The 13,418-nt window shown below is 48.6% G+C and overlaps 1 protein-coding gene across 1 annotated transcript; it reads right to left on the bottom strand.

Annotated features, from left to right (window-relative positions):
* Positions 1 to 62: 62 nt before the first annotated feature.
* On the bottom strand, positions 63 to 4,058 carry LOC120688370 (TLC domain-containing protein 4-B-like). The gene is made up of 9 exons (XM_039970672.1): positions 3,732 to 4,058; positions 2,927 to 3,063; positions 1,743 to 1,831; positions 1,512 to 1,647; positions 1,321 to 1,395; positions 1,107 to 1,228; positions 909 to 984; positions 632 to 691; positions 63 to 528 (listed from the first exon to the last, which is right to left on the bottom strand). The coding sequence occupies exons 2-9, from the start codon at positions 3,041 to 3,043 to the stop codon at positions 400 to 402; spliced, it is 804 nt and encodes a 267-aa protein (XP_039826606.1). The 5' UTR covers positions 3,044 to 3,063; positions 3,732 to 4,058; the 3' UTR covers positions 63 to 399.
* Positions 4,059 to 13,418: the final 9,360 nt, after the last annotated feature.

Raw genomic sequence — 13,418 nt, 5'->3', positions numbered from 1 at the left:
CACAACAGTTACATTTTGAGAGTAAATTAATCTCCAAATTCCTTGCATGGAACCGTTAAATATAAGGGTAAATTGTGTTGGCAGCTCTTGTCTTGAACTGTTGAATAACAAATTCAAAGTACATAGAGCTGGGATTCTATTTGGTGAATAAACAATCCATTCAAATGCTCTTCGGATATACACATGGCGCAGATTGTGTAAGCGTAACAGCGTGCTAGAACTTCGGTACAAACCAAACTGGTTATGAAATTCCAGCTTTGCCGAAAATAGGGCTATTTCATCTAACCTAACTTGTTTGCCAATACTTTACACATTAACTTTCTCTAGTTATCCTGATATTCATAACTTTACAAATCAAGGTCGCACGGTGCTGCCAGAAACGTCAAGTCTTGTTAGCTCTCATGGCCATTTTGCCAGTGTTTTCTTCACACCCTTTAAGATCTTCATGAACCACATTGTGTTCATCACAAAGAGCACTGATGGCACAAAAAATGTCAGGTAATACCCAAAGGCGTGCATCTGCATAATCTGTAGTTAAGTAATTTGGAATAGAAAATGTGTCAGATGGCTCGAAGATGTTTTGTACTTGAGTAAAATAAGATTGATGCATTTGGAACGAAGATCTTTGTACCTGACTGTAGTGCAAATAGATATGATAAAATACATATATGAACAAAAATATCCTTGCCACCTGAAAGAAATATGAACAAATGCTATCATCATGAGTCATCAGCTCAATATCAGGGAATGAAATGGTTATCCATGCAAATGATGTTGTGAAAGGGAAAAGATCCCAGTATGGCAACCTGCTGCTGAGATACTTATGGAAAGACAGGCTGTTTCTTTTTTTTTATATAAAAAAGGTAAGACAGGCTGTTTCTTAGTTCAAGAAATACTAGTATACGCACCAGCCATGCAACAAACATCAGAATTCCATTAACCAAGTAAGCGCTTGATTTCTTCAGTCCGGCTGTGTCAAGAAACCTTTAAAGAAAAGCAGAAGAAACAGCACATTACAATCAAATTGTATTGACGATTTTCAAAAAAAGTATTGATGATTGAGAATCCAATTTTAAGAAATAAACAAAACAATTCAGTTGGTTTACCATCGCAAGTTGATTTCAGGGGTGGTTGTCTCTGAAATAAGAACCATGTATGTGTAAAACTGCCCTTCCCCAGACAACATTGTGTATGCTATTGCAACTAAGGAAAGGGTATGATGGAGGACCTGAAACGGCAATACATAACCATTAGATAATGCTAGTCAGGGACACCTATGAACCTTTTAGTGCATATATGTAATGTTTAGTGGGCACCTACGTATTCCATTCCACCAAGGGAAGGGTACAGCCAGAAGATCATTGCAAGATCTGTGATGAAGTAACCGACAGAAACCTGTAAAGCATACATTCAAGCCACAACTATGTCAATTGAAGATGAAATGTAAGCACATTATATAAAGAATAAAATAAAAGAAATGCTACTTTATGATAATAAATGGTATTCAGTACCCCCAATGCAGAAGTGGATATGATTGAATTACGGAATGTAATAGGTCCCTTGATCCGGTCAGAGAAAAGATCAGTCGACACAACAAGATATAACGACACAGCTGTGATAAAGATTGCATGTGCACTGGACATACCCCTAAAACATATAATTGATCGTCAGTATGAAGATTCTGAAAAGAAAAGATGGGAATATGAGTCATTTAGATATAATAGCTCTCACACAATACTAACCTGTTGTTCCATTCGATGCGTTGTATTTTTGTTAATGAAGTATAGCCCTTGAAGTAAAAGGAGCTCAATATCCGAGTGAAATCATAAGCCTAAACAAGAAAGCATGCTGTTTGTCAAAAGACTTGACTTCTGTCATACAAAAAGTTGCTGACAAGGTCCAGAAATGTAAAGGCCAGCAACCAGCCATACGATGGCATATATTCTGTCACATATAGAAGTTACTCAAGAAGGTTTTTTTGTTGTTTCTGGAGGATGGCGGGACTTGAATAACAAACTCACGCCAGATAAGTTATCTTTTTCACCTAAAAAAAGTTATCTTTGTCCTGATCTATACACTTGTTTGTGACAGGCTAATTTGACTCAGATGAAAAATGGCATCGGATTGAGGATACAGTAGACACAGCAGTACTTGACTTTGGACAAATTGATTTAAACCACAAGTCCACAACTAAAACTTGCCCAAGGATATTCATATGGGAAAATCAGCGTGTTCAATCAACATTGCTGGTTGTGAAATAACAGTTACATCAAATTGTCAATGGTACGATTGAACTGAGAGATATAAGGGTTGTCAAAATGTTGGTGACAAAATCACAAAAAGGAAATTTAGCATCAATGGTCAAGAATTTATAAGAAGGAAGCACTAATAAATATTGTGGGTGCATTGCGTCTTCTTTCTGCTAATAAGCCTTGTACTTGCGAGGGAGGAAATCAATATGTCTACTAAACATTGCTGGTTAGGAAATTACAGTTAGCATGAAGCTATTGATAGTACAATTACTGGACTGTAAGGTCTGGAGGTTGTCAACAATCTTGGCAAGGAAAGCTACATTTCGAATCAACAGTCAAGGATTTAAACAGAGGAATAATAAATGTTGTAGGCACAGTTGGTCTTCTTTCTATTAATAAGCCAACAACTAGTCCTATTCGTGGCGGTTAGCATTTCACACCACTATGGACACACTGGTGTTACTCATTTGGGTTTAGTAGAGAAGAAAGAAAAACTTCAGTTTGGTGTAACTAATCTCTCAGAAGGTAGTCATCCTGTGCAAAAGAGTAAGCCAGAAGCACGGATTGGTGAGTAAGCCAGAAGCACGGATTGGTGCTCACATTAAGTTGATTATCCAATGCAATCATGAACCGTAAGTTCATAGCTTAGACATTGGAAGCGAAAATCAACCTACCATCTTGCAGAAGACAATGCCCATGAGCACCGAGGTGTACGGAACAAGTGGATCAGCTAGCAGGTAGTCCCTCATCAATGCCTGAGCTTGGTACTTGTAAGCTGTCACGGCAGCCATCTTTGCGGCTCAAACAGCACCTGCATCACAAGATGAATACTGACATGAACCTACATCCAGAGAACATCCCAAAAATCCAAAATTGGATCTTCGTGGTGCCTGTAACATCTACCAGATTTTCCTAGCAACGCGTCTGTTATGCTCATTGATAAGCTCAAACCTATTCTCAGTAGCATTTCCACACAACTTCTATCACTCCGGTCCCAAGGCTGTGAAAAGGTATAGGACCGAGCACACACCACTAAGCAATCCGTGTCAACGATCACACCGACGAACTCTAAGCAACTCATGGCTCAGATACAGATGCTGCAAACATCATCAAGTCGGCTCGGTGTCGGTGACACAGGCAGATCTCCATGCGCAGCAACATAAAGCGATACTCCGAACGCCGCAACCTACGCAAAGGTAATGTACCAAACTTGCCACCAAATGGTCAAAACGCACATAGGATCGGAGCACACGATGTACTTCACCAATAAACGCCACCGACGGCGGCATGGCCCCAAGAACAAAAAATCCCCCCAAATCGCAGGAAGCCAATAAGCCCAAGATCCGCGGAAGGGTCAACTCAACCCAACCCCACCGAGAAAGAATGGGGGGAGATGAATAAAACAAGCCCAAAGGATTAAGAAACAGACGCCAACAAATGATCCGCGCCGGGGGACCGGCAGGGCGGGGCAGCAAGTACCTCGCGCACGGATGGGAGCTCGACGGCGAGAGTGCAGGGGAGCGGGGCGCAGCTACGCGCGCGGAGGAAAGGCGGGGCGGAGGGGGAGGCTCAGCTCCATTTCTTGGGTGGTGCGCTGGTTGTGCTGTTGGTGTTGGCGGCGGGCAGGCACGGGGGAGGAGGGTAGCTGCGGCGTGCCACCATCCGTCGGAGCCTTTTGCGGTTGCCGCATTTGCAACAACCACCTTGAATCCTTGATTAAAGCTTGCGCCTTGATTATCACAACACCAGCATCATATTAAGTGCTTAATCTGCTATTCTGCTGACAGATAAACTATTCTGTGTGAAGACTGAAGAGTGAAGACAGAGCTCGCATATATATATATATATATATATATATATATATATATATATATATATATATATATATATATATATATATATATATATATATATATATATATATATATATATATATATTTCTTCCTGGCAAGAAGACAGCTCATGCGGTGAGGACTGGTGAGGGACAGAAAGGTCATTTGACATGGCAACTCGAATCACGGCAGCAGCTTGCAGCTGGTCTCCATTGTCATCCAACCATATTATCACTGTTTTGTCAACGTTATTAGTGGAGCCTGGTCATTGAGAGCACCTGGATGCGGATAACCGGCGGACGTTTGAGAGCAGCTGCACATTGCACATGTTACTTTTGAACAACCAAAATTTGATACCCAGACAAACTCGACGTCATATATCAGTGTTAGCCTTAAGTGAAGCTCCAAATAGAAAGAGAGTATCTGAGCTTCACTCTGAAGCGTCCCCTCGTAAGAGAAGACTTAAATGTGTTACAAACATCAGTCCTAAGAGACTGATGACACATTTATTACATCAGATGGTTCATTACCGTACAACTCTACGCGGTAGTGAGCAGAGAAGCACCACTATCGCGAGGATTACAAACCACACACGCAACGATATTAAATATAAAAAGAAAGTCATCAGAGTCTTGCGACATGCGGTATCTCCTGCGGGTGACCCAAATCCATAGGCAAGACTGGGTGCAGGACGGTACCCCTACTCAACGTCGTCAGATACAAAGTCTGGATCTTCTTCTGTAAAAATATAGAATGGGGTGAGTACAAACGTACTCAGCAAGTCCAACCACACCCACGGAGGGGGTATAAACAGAGTATAATGCACAGGATAATTTAAGGATAGGGTTAAGGCTTACTTTTGCGGAAAGCAATACTTTATGCAAGGGCTCATTTGAAAGAAAATATTTCCAAAAACAGTTTTCTTGTACCGAGTAACACGAAGGGTTGATCCACACAGGATCCCAGTTTTAAGCTGCTACCGGACTCCTCATCCGCCGTAGCACACAGCACAACTGCCGAACACATCTCCAAAACAACTCACGCCAACCCATCCCACCATAAACACTAGTTATGTGACCAAACCATAACTCGCCCAGTACCGTGGGCACGGCTATTCGAATAGATTCTTAACTCTGCAGAGGTGTACAAGCGGGATACCGCAACACGATCACCTTAGTGTCGGTGCAGATCCCAATAAAGCCATTACACACCTTAGCTAGACCTGACTAGCCATCACGGGATGCACCAAGGGGTTATCGACCTATCACAGAGGTTCTAACCGGGGCATAAGTCACACAGAGCTAATCCCTTCTCCTTGATCACCCGTTGCTCTCAGCTCTCCTGATGGCTATCAGACTAACTAGTGGGGTTTATGCTAAGCCGTTGCCCATTCAACGGTCGAGTGGTTTGCACGATAGTGGAGTTAGGTGAGATGACACACCAACTCGGTCCTTAATTGTGACAAGATGGATATCTCCCTTCCTTGCTCTGCCACACAGGCACGAGCACACCAATCGGCAAATCACACAGAAATGCCATCCATCCCGTCTAAACTCATCTTTCAAAATTTCACATTTTCCCCTTCCCACACACTCACACATTTTCCTTTATAAAACAAATTGTATTGGGTTTAAGATCCTAAGCGTTCTAATAGCGATTAACGTCCAAACGCATTCAGACATTAACCTAGGTGGTCAAGGAATGGTTATAACAAATCAAGGGGTGGCTATCCAACCGTGTTTTCAGCAAGCAAAGCATATGCAATTTTGTAAAACAGGCCAATAGGTTGTGTTTATAAAAACTAGGACAAAACATGCATCAAAGGGCATGATTGAACTTGTCGTCTTCGAAGCCTTCGGGGAAGTCCTGATCAAGGTGCTGTCCTTCGGGCTCGAGATCGCAGAACTGATCCTCGTTCGCTTGCTCACAGTACTGCTCGTCAACAGGCTCTCCTTCATTCACACCGTGATCTACGACGCATACAAACAAACACACAATCAAGAAAAAGAAATAAAAGTTTTACCGTCGAGCTCGAATAGGAAATAATTAAGATATGGAGTTCGGAGTAATATTTTCGGGTGGTTTCCTAATGGCATGGACAAAATTATGTCATGAGAGGCGTGGTAAAGTTTTAGGTAGATCTGAGGTCGTTTGGCGCATGAAATGGTAGGTTATATAAAGGTTTAGGGGTTAAATCAGGGTCCAGGGGCCTATTTGTAATTATATTTAAGAAGGCAGGGGCTTGGTTTGTATTTTAGAAACTATTTGGGTTATTGTAAAAAGGGTCAGGGGCTTATTTATAAATATGTTGCATAGTGGAGGGGTTTGTTTGTGAATATCATAAAGGGCTGGGATGTTTTTGCATAAAAGCTAAAGGGTGGAGGGATTCTTTAATAAATATAATAGAAGGGAGGGGGTTATGGGCAAAAGTGCCCCGTCTCCTTCCTCCCCTCGCGCTGAGGAACAGGGGAGGGGGACGTCGCTCGCTGACGGCGGCCAATCCGGCCGTCCAGGGCCATGGCGGCGGCCGGGAGCGAGGGGGAAAGGGGAAGGGAGGTGCACGGGTGTGATTCCCGTCCTCACCTCGGGCTGGGGCGGTGCGCAGAGGCGAGCCGGCGGGAGCTGGCGGCGGCGGGTGGAGGAGACTGCGGCGGCGGCGCTGCGGGCTAGGAAAGGAGGCTATGGCCGGCGAGCGGGGTTGTGGTGAGGGGGAGCCACGCTGGGTGCCCTTTTATAGGAGATTTAGGTCGGTGGGGGAGGCCGTGGCGGTGAGGTCGGTCGGCGAGCTCCGCGGGCGGAATTTATGGCGGGTGGCCGCGTTGGGTTGTCGCGGAGCGGCGTGCAGCGGCGAGGGCGTCGAGGCCGCTCACTGTGGCACGTGGAGGGGGAGGCTGGGCGCTGCTGCTAAGCGACGAACGGCGCGGCGGTGCACGTGGAGCAGCGGCCGGGCGTGCGTGGGCGAGCCGGTAGCAAGGGCGAGCGGGGTCGGGGCACGGCGAGCGGCGCGGGTACGGCTGGGCGAGCGGCGTGGGCACGCGGGGGTGGCAGCGACGGGTGGCACGGCGTGCGTCGCGAGCACGCGGTGCGCGTGCGCCCGTGTCGCGGCTCGGCGCGCCGAGCGCCGCGTGCGTGCACGCACGCGGGCGCACGGGCAGGCCGAGGTGGCGCGTGTGCACGCGGGCGAGCGGGCACTGCGGTGGGCGCGAGCGTGGCGGCCAGGAACTGGCCGGAGCGGGGAGGGGCGCTCGGGCGGTCGGAGTGCGGCGTGGCTCGGGGGCGTGCGCGCGTGGGCAGGCGGCCGCTGGGCGCGCGCATCCGCGTGGGCCAGGTGCGGCGGCGGGCCGAGCGTGGAGGAGGGGCGGTGCGGCCGGGCATGCGCGACAGGGGAGGAAGGGGGCCGGGGCAGGCCGGTCCGAGCCGTGCTCGGGGCTATAGATGGCAACGGATACTATCCGCGCGGATAGTGACTCTGTAAACCCGAACCCGTGGAGAAAAAACCGTGCCCGCACCCGCGCCCATCACCCACAACGGGCACCAACTTACGCCCGCGCCCGCTACCCGCGGGTAACACATGCCCGCGGGCATGCCCGTACCCGCTAGGCCGGCCGCTGGATCTGAGCTCTGGGGAGGGCACGACGGCGGAGGGCGGTGGCGGCCGGGACGGCGGCGGGGACAGCGGAGGGCAGCGGGGACAGCGGACGGCGGCGGGGACGTTGGGCGGCGGCGCATCTGGCGCCGGTTGCGGACTGCGGAGGCCTGGTCGGGGTGGGAGAGGGTGCCGAGAGCGGGAGGTGGAAGAGAGCAGCGACCGGAGGGGGAGACGCCGACCGGAGGGGAGCCGGCGGCCCTGGAGCGGTAGGGACGGCATCCGGCTCGACGGTGGCAGGGAGTTGGGGATGGCGTCCGGCTCGTCGGCGGCTGGGATTCGGGGACGGTGACCGACGCGACGGGGGCGGGGAGTCGGGGACGGCGACCGGTGCGACGGGGATGGCGCTGAGGCGGCGGCGTGCGGGTGCGGTGGGGACGGCGCTGAGGCAAGGCGGTGGCGTGCGGGCGCGGTGGGGATGGCGCTGAGGCGAGGCGGCGGCGCATGGGCGTGGCGGGGACGGCGCCGAGGCGAGTAGGCAGTAGGCACGGGCTCGATCTGGATGGAAGGCAGTGGCGGGCTGGCGGCTGTAGGGATTAGGGAATAGATATGGCCGAGAGGGGATATTTGTTTGGCTGTGACCCCACCTGTCAGCGGGTATACGGGTTTGCGGATACGGGGGGACTCTTTTCTTACCCGTTAAAGAATGCCCGTTGGGTTTCAAAGTCTACCCACGCCCGTGCCCGCGGATGCATATTGGCGCCCGAATCCGCGCCCGTCGGGTTTGATACCCGCGGGTATGCGGGTATTCTGTGCCCATTGCCATCTTGACTCGGGGCAGAGAGAGGGAAGGGAGGAAGGGAAAAAGAAAAAGAAAAATAGAGAAAAGAAAAGAAAAGAAAATGGGAAAAAGGGAAAAAGAAAAAGAAAAGGGGAGAGGAAAAAGAGAAAGGGGGAGATGCGTCGGCGCCGACCGCGGCGATCGGTCGTTCGTGGCCGACCGGCGGTCGAGCGACGTGGGATGGGACAGCGGCGAGGAAAAAGAGAGAAGTACGGTCAGCGGAAAAAGGATGGAACGATGAATGAAGTCGGGTGTCGGGACGGCGGAAAGCTCTGGGGAGGAATTAGGGTTTGAGCTCAACGATGAAAAATAAATTTTGAAAAATAACTTAGCGCGTGATTTAATTAGTAAATTTTTCCGGGATGTCACAAACCTACCCCACTTAAAATGAATCTCGTCCTCGAGATTCGGCTGGCTCCTAAATAGATGGGGAAACTCCTTCTTCAGAGCGTCTTCGCATTTCCACGTAGCTTCTTCTACTCTATGTCTGCTCCACTGGACTCTGCAAATCCGTACTTCGGGATTTCTCGTTCACCTGGTTACAGTATCTAGAATCTTGACCGGTATCTCCTGATATCGCAAGTCCGGCTACAGATCTATTGCTTCTATTGGCACGTGTTCCGCCTCGTGTACCTTTAAACATCTTCTTAATTGCGAGACATGAAACACCGGGTGTATATCCGACATTTCTTCCGGTAGCTCCAGATGGTACGCTACTGCTCCGACTTTCTTCAGAACTCGGTACGGTCCAATGTACCGAGGGGCCAGCTTTCCTTGTACCTGAAACCTTCGGGTTCCTCGAATGGGTGAAACCTTGAGATACGCGAAATCTCCTGGGTTGAAACTTATTTCACGTCTTTTCTTGTCCGCGTAGCTCTTCTGTCGAGACTGGGCTGCTTTCAGCTTTTCTCTAATCTCGGCAACTCTTTCTTCTGCTTTCTTTATGAGTGCGGGTCCGACTAGGACCCGTTCTCCAACTTCTGACCACATTAGGGGAGTTCTGCACTTTCTCCCGTAAAGAGCTTCGAACGGTGACATGCCCAAGCTTGCTTGATAGCCGTTGTTGTATGAAAATTCTGCATAAGGTAAACTCTGCTCCCAATCTTTGCCATAAGTAAGGACAGATGCTCTCAACATATCTTCCATGATCTGATTCACTCTTTCTGTCTGGCCGTCTGTCTGCGGGTGATAAGCAGAGCTGAAATCCAATTTGGTGCCCATGACTTTATGCAGATTTTTCCAAAACCTGGAGGTAAACTGGGTCCCTCTATCTGAGACAATTCGGCTGGGCACACCATGCAGCTTTACTATGTTTTTCACATAGAGCTTTGCTAGCTTTTCCCCGCCATAGTTGGTTCGTACGGGTATGAAGTGAGCCGATTTAGTGAGTCGGTCCACTATTACCGATATGGAGTCGTGACCTTTCTGGGTCCTGTGCAAACCCACTACAAAATCCATTCCTATCTCGTCCCACTTCCAAACCGGGATGGGTAGGGGTTGCAACAGCCCTGCTGGCTTCTGATGTTCGGCCTTGATCCTTTGACAAGTATCACAACGGGCGACAAACCATGCAATATCCGCCTTCATCCCATTCCACCAGTATTTTTGTTTTAAGTCCATATACATTTTGCTGGATCCTGGGTGAATGGAATATGCCGAGTTGTGAGCTTCATCCATGATTATTTGTCTGAAGTCTCCTTTCTGGGGCACACAAATTCTATCTTTGTACCATAAGGTTCCCTTATTAACCACTCTAAAATCTGGTGCCTTATTTTCTCCAGTCTGCCTCCGGATTTCCATCAGCCCCTTGTCAGAACTTTGTGCCTTTTGGATTCTGTCTTCTAGCGTGGATTGGACGTTCAGCACTTGGCTGGAACCTCGAGGGACAATGTGCATATTTAGTCGTGCCATTTCCTCTCGCAGATGATCATCCTTGGGTCCATAGGATTTTCGACTTAGGGCATCGGCTACTACGTTTGCTTTCCTCGGGTGGTAATGGATTTCCAAGTTATAATCCTTAACTAATTCCAGCCATCTTCTCTGCCTTAGGTTCAGATCCGGTTGGGTGAAGATGTACTTCAGGATCTTATGGTCGGTATAGATTTCGCACTTATTTCCAATCAAATAATGCCTCCAAATTTTAAGTGCGTGCACTACAGCTGCAAGTTCCAGATCATGGGTTGGATAATTCTACTCATGAGGCCTGAGCTGGCGGGAAGCATATGCAATGACTTTCCCGTCTTGCATGAGTACACAACCCAATCCTTGTCGGGATGCATCACAATAGATGACAAAATTCCGATGAATGTCCGGTAGGGTCAACACTGGGGCGGTCGTCAACCTATTCTTCAATTCTTGAAAACTCCTTTCACATGACTTTGTCCAAGTGAATTTCTTTTCCTTCTTGAGCAGCTCTGTCATGGGCCAGGCTATCTTGGAAAATCCTTCAATGAATCTCCGATAATACCCAGCTAATCCGAGAAAACTTCTGATCTCACTGACGTTGGTCGGTTGCTGCCAGTTGGAGACTGCTTCGACCTTCTCGGGGTCCACTGCTACTCCTTCCGCGGTCAGAATATGACCAAGTAAAGCTACTTTCTCCAGTCAGAATTCACATTTGCTGAATTTGGCATATAGCCTGTGTACTCTTAATTTTTCCAGAACTACTCTCAGGTGTTGCTCGTGCTCCTGGACACTCTTCGAGTAAATAAGTATGTCGTCGATGAAGACTACGATAAACTTATCTAACTCATCCATAAATATCTTGTTCATGAGGTTCATGAAATAAGCAGGGGTATTTGTGAGTCCAAAAGACATCACAGTGAACTCAAATTGCCCGTATCGGGTGACAAAGGCTGTCTTTGAGATGTCGCTCTTTCTGATCTTGAGCTGAAAATATTCTGACCTCAGATCGATCTTGGAGAAGTACTTGGCCCCTTTTAACTGATCAAAAAGATCATCGATCCTGGGGAGGGGATATTTATTCTTGATGGTTACTTCGTTCAGCGCCCGATAATCTACACACAACCTCATACTCCCATCTTTCTTCTTGACAAATAGTACTGGGGCTCCCCAAGGCGACGAGCTTGGTTTGATGAAGCCAATTCGTTGTAATTCTTCTAACTGCTTCTTTAGTTCTGCCAATTCGGAAGCTGCCATCCTATAGGGTCTCTTGGCTATAGGGGCGGTTCCAGGGACAAGGTCAATAACAAACTCTATGTCCCTATCTGGTGGCGTTCCTGGAAGTTCCTCCGGAAAAACATCTGGGTACTCATTTACTACTGGGACTTCTTCTAAGGACTTGACTTCCATGGTAAACACCATTGGGTCTGATCCACTTACCCGGGTATGGCAGGTGACTCGTACTCCTTCCGGGTTTGTCAGGTGTACCACCTTGTCCGTACAACCTATGAGGCCATTGTGTCGGCTTAGCCAGTCCATTCCAAGGATCACGTCTATTCTCTTGGACTTTAGTACTACTAAGTCTGCTAAAAATTCTACCCCACTTAAATTGATCCTTACCCGTAGACAACCTAGTTGACACTTGATGTCACTTCCAGGCGTCCGGGTTATTAGGGGTGTTTTTAGTAGTACTGTAAGTATGTTGTGCTTTTCCACAAAACATGAGGATATAAATGAGTGTGATGCTCCAGAATCAAATAACACTGTTGCAAGAGCTGAGCTGACTAGGTACTCACCGAGCACTACGCCCTGAGCTCTTTGAGCCTCCTGTGCATTGATATGGTTGACGCGGGCTCGTCCAAATGACTGCTGGGGCTGCCTCATCTGCTGACTATTGTTGTTGACGTTGCTGTTGTTGCGGATGGGCACTCGGTTGGCACCTGACAGAACCGTCCTTGGTCCATTCACTGTATTGGAGAAGGCTGATGTAGCCGGCTTGTTCTTGGCATTTGGGCAGTTGGCAATGAAATGCCCCGTCTCTCGGCAGTTGAAACAAACCCTAGCATTACTGTTGTTGGACCACCTGGCTTGCATTGCTCTGTGGGGCCTTTATGGTGTTCTGGCTCCGGAACTGCGTGTTAGAGGCTTGTGGGCCTGTCACTTGAGATTGAGTCCTATACTGTATTGGAGCCTGATACTTTGGTGCAGTATAGTTGAAGCTTCTTGGTTTCTGGAAGCGGTCCTGCTGGTGGGACTTGCTTTCCAGAAACTTGCGCTTGTTATCTTTCCTCTCATCAATTTTGGCCCTCTCTGTAGGAATAGCCTTGTTCATCAGGGTATTAAATTCGGGTAGATCTATGGAGTAAGCAAGGTCCTGAGTTCTGGGTTTAATCCTTTCTTGAACATATCCTGCTTCTTCTCATCGTCATTCACCTATTCTGGGCATATCGGGCCAACTCCATGAACTGATGGGTATACTCTTCTACTGACATACTCCCTTGCTATAGTGCGCGGAACTCGTCTGCCTTGCACTTCATGGTGGCCGAAGGAATATGATATCGGCGGAATTCCTTCACAAATTCCTTCCAGGTGATGGTGGAGGCATCTTCGGCGGCGGCACAGTAATTCTCCCACCAGGCTAAGGCAGTCCCGGTGAGTTGGTATGCTGCCAACAGGACTTTGTCTCGTGCCTGACACTCGAACGGCTCGAGCTTCCTCTGAATCACACGCAGCCAATCGTCTGCATCCAATGGGTTGCTGGATCCGGCAAAGGCGGGCGGCTTGGTCCTCAGAAAAGCCGTCAGCTTGTCATTCATGGTTTGCTCTCGGGGCCGCTTGTTTACGAGAGCATTGGCCAGTGTTTCCAAGATGAGGGTCTGGTTGTGAATTATCTGGGCCAGATCTCCGAGGGGTGGAGGTGGTGGCAGTGGCACTTCTCCTTGATTCTCTCCTCGGTTCTGACTCACTTCCTGTTCGTCCTGGGGAGGGTTCTGTCCATTAGGCTG

The sequence above is a fragment of the Panicum virgatum genome, chromosome 9N (assembly GCF_016808335.1).
Source record: "Panicum virgatum strain AP13 chromosome 9N, P.virgatum_v5, whole genome shotgun sequence".
Lineage (NCBI taxonomy): Eukaryota > Viridiplantae > Streptophyta > Magnoliopsida > Poales > Poaceae > Panicum > Panicum virgatum.
Note: the sequence above shows the minus strand (reverse complement) of the source record. Positions and strands in the feature narration are given on the sequence as shown.

Excerpts from the sequence above, each read along its gene's own strand:
- LOC120688370 (XM_039970672.1), bottom strand. The coding sequence starts at position 3,043 with ATGGCTGCCGTGACAGCTTACAAGTACCAAGCTCAGGCATTGATGAGG. Across the intron at positions 1,832-2,926 it reads GCATTGTCTTCTGCAAGATG|GCTTATGATTTCACTCGGAT; the intron begins GTAGGTTGATTT and ends TTTCTTGTTTAG. Across the intron at positions 1,648-1,742 it reads CGCATCGAATGGAACAACAG|GGGTATGTCCAGTGCACATG; the intron begins GTTAGTATTGTG and ends TATATGTTTTAG.